This window comes from Ursus arctos, unplaced genomic scaffold (genome assembly GCF_023065955.2).
Source record: "Ursus arctos isolate Adak ecotype North America unplaced genomic scaffold, UrsArc2.0 scaffold_13, whole genome shotgun sequence".
Taxonomy (NCBI): domain Eukaryota; kingdom Metazoa; phylum Chordata; class Mammalia; order Carnivora; family Ursidae; genus Ursus; species Ursus arctos.
This window is the reverse complement of record NW_026622797.1, coordinates 1,365,867-1,372,811: the sequence shown is the minus strand read 5'-3', so window position 1 is coordinate 1,372,811 and position 6,945 is coordinate 1,365,867. Positions and strand designations below refer to the sequence as shown.

General features: G+C 51.7%; 1 protein-coding gene across 1 annotated transcript; it reads right to left on the bottom strand.

Annotated features, from left to right (window-relative positions):
* Positions 1 to 263: 263 nt before the first annotated feature.
* On the bottom strand, positions 264 to 6,205 carry LOC130543500 (uncharacterized). Its single transcript, XM_057310861.1, has 2 exons — positions 4,632 to 6,205; positions 264 to 910 (listed from the first exon to the last, which is right to left on the bottom strand). Exons 1-2 carry the CDS (start codon positions 4,970 to 4,972, stop codon positions 307 to 309), a joined length of 945 nt encoding a protein of 314 aa, XP_057166844.1. The 5' UTR covers positions 4,973 to 6,205; the 3' UTR covers positions 264 to 306.
* Positions 6,206 to 6,945: the final 740 nt, after the last annotated feature.

The window sequence follows — 6,945 nt, the reverse complement described above, 5'->3', positions numbered from 1 at the left end:
GCCAGACCGCGTTCAAGCAGCCACAGCATCTCATTGCTCCCAGGTGACGGGGCAGTTTTGCCGCATTTTTTTGTCAAGTCTGCAAACACAAATGTGGCCCATCTGCGGGCTCATGGGAAACAGCAGGGCAGGTTACGGAAGGAGGACGTCTGACTATGATGATGTCCAAACCGAAACCTGCCTCAACACAAATCTTGCACTATATTTAAAATTACTGTTTCTCTGTCTTAGAGAATATAAATATGGTCCATAAACAATGGGTATTGAAATATTTTCAAACTCTGAGTTTGGCTTCGGGATGTCTTTTTAGGGGTGGGTAATGATCGTAATAGCACGTAACTGGGCTCTGGAGTCATTTCTGGAGTCGATAATGGGAGCGTTCACAGAGGATCCCCCGTGGCAGCCCCTCCCACCCTTTGTAAAGGCCGCTGAACCCACCGTGACTGTTCGAAAGGCCTCGAGAAGCTGGGTGTTCGACAAATGTAAGTTCAACCGAGGGGAGGAGAAAATGTGATTCTCCCGCAGGAAATGTTTGTCAGAACACAAACAAAGACGGCAGTAATGAGGCCCTCCCAGAGTCTGGCGGAGACGGCCAGATACAGAGCTGGCCTGGGATGAAGCGTGGAGGGGCGTGCCTTCCTGCGCGTCTTTCCTCGTGCTGGCTCTGCGGCCTGCCTCTGGGGAGCGAGCCAACCTGCTCCAGGCCCAGGGTGGCACCTCCCTGCACCTGTCCGGGCCTGTGAGCCTGGGACAGCGTTCTCTCGCCTGGCCCGGCAGCCCCCCTGGAGGAGTGTGGCTTCCCACGTCGGACCTGAGACCGCCAGCCGGAGCGCGTTGGGTATCATGTCCATGCAGGGTCCTCCCCTGGACTCCAGATTTTCCAAACGGATGTCTGGGCTTTGTCAGGGTCCTGTAGGCAAAAACGTGAGAATAATTATTATAATGGGCAGACAGAGGTTTAACGCTCAGACCAAGTTTATGGAAAATATCCCATGGGAATAGCACAGGCCTCGCAGAGTTCCCACCGGATTCAGTGCTGGATGTGCTGGAAACCACGTGCATGCACATGCACACATGCACACGTGTGCACACACGTACACACACGTGCACACACATGTTCACCTGCACACACGTACACACACATGCACACACTCTCACACACAGAAGCGAGCATGGTAATCACACAGTGCCCAGCCTGGGTGCCTCCCGAGAAACATAGAACCAGGTAAAGTAACAGGGAGGAGGGGACCGGGGACACCACCAAGGACATCTCTCCACACAGGTGACATTTGAACAGAAATGTGAAGGACACAGGACAGCAAACCGTGCAGAGATAAGAGCTCTCCATGTAGGGGGAACAGCAAGCACAAAATCCCTGAGGCAGGAGTTGAACAAGCAGTAAGGAGCCGGCCGGTGTGGCTGGGGGGACACGGAAGGGGAGGAGAGGCCACTGGCAGGCTGATGGTGTGGCGTCTGGAAGCCGCGGGAGGGCCCCAGCCTTCACCTCCATCTGTGAAATTGAACCGCTTCCTGTGCTAGGTCCTTGCGTGTCCTTGACTTCTGCAAACACATTTTATCCTCAACAATGTTTCAAAAGTGGTGTTACAGCAACAAATGAATTAATGAGGGCAGCAGAGAGACAAGGGGGCTCCACTAGGTCCAGAAAGCCACTGCCTGGTGGATTCCAGCTTCAGGACTGGGACCCCATGACTCCACTCTATGCCTCTAGTCACTGTGCCACAGAACAGGAGGACGCAACAGACAGATGTACAGCGTCTCCCTCGCCGTGGCTCTGCGCTGCCTTCGGTCTCAGACGATCTGATGTTAAGGATCACAGCAGGCATCTATCACGGAGGCTGTCCTTGTTTGTCCTCACACGTGGTGCCTGCACTTTACGTGGAAGCTTTTGTAACGACCGCATTTTCCAGTCACACACATTTATACCAGCTGAGTGATGAGAGCAACTCTCATGAGGGGAAGGAGGTGTTTGTGTCCGGCAGTGGAGGTGGCTGCACACACCTGCTCACGTGTGGAAGGTCGTACAACACAGCGCGAGGGGAATCAAGTGCAGTCTGAACAGAACGTCTGCAAACTAATACTAATGGAATGCCAATAACAACGGCTCTTCTGTATGATTCTGTAAACTCTAAAAATGCAAAGTTAATAAACAGTTATGAAATGATGAAGAGATTATAAAGTGCTAAATAAATATCAACTATATTTAATATATTTTGAGTTACAGCTTCACAGCAGGTGTTTGTAAAAGTGATGACTGATGTGCTAACAGTTCCCCAAAACAAAGAGAACAACATGGGATTGTGAAGGGGAGAAAAGTCCCCATTAACGATCTTGTCGTCGGAGTCTAACGTTCTCTCTCACTTGCCCTGTATCCACCGTCACCAGCACGACCGCCAGCAATGTTTACGATCAGAGTCTTCAGAGCGGACTGGTCACCTTCCCTGCCAGGAGTCTGGAAGGCTTGTCCCACCCACCTCCTTCCCCCGGCTCTCCATACCGCGGGTGGCCGGGCTTGTTTGCAGCCGTCACGTGACGCCGCCTGTGGTCTGCAAGCCCTGCGCAAACCCTCGGGAGCAGGTTGCACCGGTGTTCTGCTCCTCCTGAACAGAGTGTGGTGAGGGCGTGGATTGCCGCTTCTGAGACTGGCTCCCAGGACTGCCACCGTGCTTTCTATAGCTCCTCTCCTTGCCCACTTTGGTGAAAACCGCGGCCTTTGTGGGACCTGTCCAAGCGAGAGGACCGTAGGCGAGGAATTGATGGTAGGTTCTGGCCAGTAGTCTTGGAAGGCCTGCATCCTGCAAGCAATCACATGAGTGAGCTTGGAATCAGACCTTCCCCATCACACCTTCCCATGCGACCACGGCCCCAGCCAGCGCTCGGGCTAAAGCCTCTGGGAAAGCCCAAACCAGACGCTGGATGCAGCCTTGCCCAGGCCGCTGACTCACACAAGGGGTCAGATCCTAAAAGCCTGTATGCTTCGGGTGATTTTTTTAATGCAGGAATTCATATGCCATCTTCACGTCTACACCTCAGCTCCGCTGGGACCCTCCTTCCTTCTCCATGAGGACGGACTTCACCGACTTCCCAGCCCATGTCAGATTCTCCTGTGTGTCCTTTCTCTGCGGGTCACACTTGCTGTTTCAATCCCATGTTTATCAATAAGCTATCATTTTATCCGTGTGTGCTCACTTACTCATGCTCATCTCCGCTTCATTCTTCACTGCGAGGTCGGTGTTAACCAAATGTCCGTGTTCAGGGAGTGCTAACCAATCATGCAGACAATGAACGGAAGTCCCACGGACTTAAATCTTTCCTGAGATGGCAGGTTATTAGAAGGAATAGATACATTTAATACTACGTATGCCCGGTGGGATCACAAGAAAGTTTGATGAGGAGGCAAGGGTTAGGGGTGAAGACACAGCTCCCAGACGGCGCGGATACACCACGGAGAAGGGTTTGAAGTCCAGGGCCGTCGGTGACGCCCAGAGCAGGCTGTAGCCCGCACCGTCCGTCAGCCACGGCTCGGGAACGTCACGCCTCTGATTTTGTCTTGTTTCATTTTACTCCTCACAATGATCCACGGAGGAAAGTATTTTACTCCCTCTTTACTTAATTTTCTGTGTCAGACAGTTTCTGTGATTTGCTGGGAGACACACGACGGACAATGCAGTGGCGTCTGCCTCCTGGGGCCCTGACACCAGCCTCACGCCCGCGCACCCGTGCTCCACTCTCCCGCCGCAGCCGCCGTGGAACTGGACTCCAGCCGTGCGGTTCTGCACCCTCGTCGCACATTAGAATCACGTGGGAGACCCTGGGAACTATCAGCTCTGGGCTGAGCCCACAGACTCTGCGTTAGTTGATTTTTATTAGGATTTTGCCATTTAGAGGGTCTACTTTGCATATCGAGCCTAAAAACTTTGGAATTGAAGGGCAGGCTATTTGAGTGAGGGATTTAAATCATAATGGGAGGAAGAGAGGGGCTGGGTTGCTATTTCCCACCAAGTGGGGGACGCTGGGAAACCACAGGTGCTGCAGGGCAGGGATCCCGGCAACAGACCGTGGGACGTGGTGCTGGACTGCGATTCAGGGCCTCCTGACGGGGCTCTAATTCTCTCAGCAAACATCCACACTTTGATATGATCAGCATTAAACTCGTCATCAATTAACCTGAAAACACAGGAACTTTATGAAAATTGGTAGAATTTTTGGTCCAAAGTTGTAGCAGCTATGTTTCTGTTTTTTTGGGTTTTTTTTTTCTTTCTTTCAATGTTTATATTTCTCCTTAAAAATCAAATACTGTACCAGGAAAGGTTTCTTTCTCCTGATTATTAAAGATTATCAACACAACGGTAGACTTCTAGAAACCTCTGCCTTCAGCAACTTTGGTTCTCACCCAGAGAGGCATAGGCTCCTGGTGAGGGCTCCGCCCTACACGGCCTGCGGTTTTAGGACAAAGCGAGATCAGTGAAAGTATCTCCAGAAAGTAAAATCACAGAATTTAAGTTTCTGTGTGCATCGGTCCTAATCTTAGTTTATGAGCCTTTCCCAGAAAATTGAATGCGGTGAGTCAGAGAGAAAAATAACGCCACACACACCTCCAAGTCTTCACTTACCCAGAGAAGGGGAGTTTCATCCAAGCCGAGAGGACACACGAAAGCTGGGGCTCCACTGCAGGGTTCGTGTGGCAGGACGCAGCCGCCAAGCCAGAGCCCCGAGGCGGCGGGGGCCAGGCTGAGCACCGTCCCTGCTTCCCACTGGCGGGGACACCTGCTGGCCTTGACCCCGGGGCCCCCCCGCAGCGCAGTTGGTGCTTGCCCTCCAGCAGGCCTGGCGTCCCGGTCCGAAGGCTCTTGCTCTCGCAGACGCGGATGCGGTGGCAGAAGCAAGGGCAGAGCGCAGGCCGGACAGACAGCCGCGGGCCTGTGGACTCTGTGAGCTCCCGGTGCAAACACATCACCGGGACAGGCTGGGAACGTCCCAGCCTGGGTGCCAGCAGCTGTTTCCCTCCACTTTCTTGGAAGAAGCTGGGGGGATTTGGAAGCAATTTCTGGGCTCCTGCTGTGTGCACACGGAAGAATAAACACGGTTCTAAAAGAGTCTATTACGGATAATTAATCATTTTAACCCAAGATGGGTTTTGGAAGGGCTCATATACCTTCACCACAGGAGGAATTTCTGAATACCGGGCACAGGCACCGTATTTTTTTAAAAAACAATTTAACAAGGACTGTTTCTTCAGAAAGCATTTTCTATCTAAATGCACTGATGGCTGGATCTCAAGAAATGATTGAAGTGTTTTTCTAAAAAACAAGGCAGGTATTTTTCAGTGCAACTGTTTTCGGGGAGAACACATTACACTTTTTGTGGAATACATCTTGATACTTACAGAGATTTTAAAAGAAAATATTTGGGCTGTGGTTTAGGAATCAAACAGTCTTAAGTATGTAAATAATGACAGGTTGGAACTCTTTCTAAACAAATACATACTAACCGTGAGACACGTGGCCGGCTTGTGTAGGAGGACGTGCTCACGGAAGGCACCGGCCGGCCGGTGCCTGTCGCACAAACAGCTGGAGGGACCGGCACAGGTGAGATGGGTCCCGCACGGGGCACGAGGCGGAGCTCACAAGAGAATAATCTTCCCTGGTAACCCCAGTGTCATCTGCGGTATTACAGCTGCTGTTTGGAGTCTTCTTGGAGAGTTATGACCAGTCAACACAATTTACTATTGGAGAGGGACAGCTCGTTTTCTCCCCGGCGAGCTGGACAACACTGGCTTATCTTATGCGACCCGTTACCTCTTGCACCTAATGTCCGGTCCAGTCTGGCATCCCCAGTGCCGAGGGCGCTGGCAACTCCACATCACTTCCTTACGTGCTTGGTGCTTGTCTCCGGAGGGTCCCTGGCTGCGAACCCGGGTTCATGCTGAGCCTCTGGGCTCCGGCGAGGCAGCGCTGGGGTTTGTAAATCTGGAACGTCTTCAGGCTCGTTAGCACATTGTGACGGGTGTGCGTTCACACACGGCAGTAAAAAAGCAGATTTTATCACACACGGGAGTTGGCATGGTCAGTGGCCTGCCCAGAAGTGTCCAGGACAAGACTTTTGGGCAAAGTTGGGTGTCTGCTCATGGCAGCACGACTGTCATGGTGGGAATCTGTCCAGTGGTTATGACTCTCAGGCCACAAATCTGTTGTGAAAGAAACATATTTTTTTCATATATTTATAATTTAGTTAATTTTTGCATATCCCTTTCGGGGCATCAGAGACACAGTCTTGGTGTGTTGTGGTCGCCCGTGGCCTCCGGAGGCTCAGCCTGCTCTCCGGGCCTTCCTCGGAAGCAAGGTGCCAAGGTGGAGAGCAGACTGCTTGGCAAGCGATTCAGCCTGTGCTCCGCTTCTGCTTCTGCTCCTGGCTCTGAATTATGGCTGGGATTCTGGGGTTCTGTCTCCAAACCCAACAGTCCAACCAGCAGTCCATCCAGGACTCTGGTCCTGCAGCAGAATGAGGCAAGCGTCCGAGGCCAGGCTGGCTGGGTGTGGGGCATTTCTTACGGACCCATGTCAGCTTGTAATTCTCCTATTTATTCTGGATTTCCCTCTGTTCCTGTGCTGAGGTACAGAAAAAATCTGGCCTGACTTTCCTTTTTTCTTCTTCTCTCTTTTTTTTTTTTAGATTTGTTTATTTATTTTAGAGGTAGGGAGGGGCCGAGGACGAGAGAAAATCTCAAGCAGACTCCACTCCGAGTGCAGAGCCTGACGAGGGCTCAATCCCACAACCTCGAGGTCCCAACCCGAGCCAAAATCAAGACTCAGATGCTTAACCGACTGAGCCACCCAGGCGCCTCTAGCTTTTTTTTTTCTAAATCCTGCCTTGTGGATTCAGCTCCACGAATTTCGTCATTATGCTGCTTTAATAATTCTTGCTTCA

Excerpts from the sequence above, each read along its gene's own strand:
- LOC130543500 (XM_057310861.1), bottom strand. The coding sequence starts at position 4,972 with ATGTGTTTGCACCGGGAGCTCACAGAGTCCACAGGCCCGCGGCTGTCT. Across the intron at positions 911-4,631 it reads ATGAAACTCCCCTTCTCTGG|GACCCTGACAAAGCCCAGAC; the intron begins GTAAGTGAAGAC and ends TTTTGCCTACAG.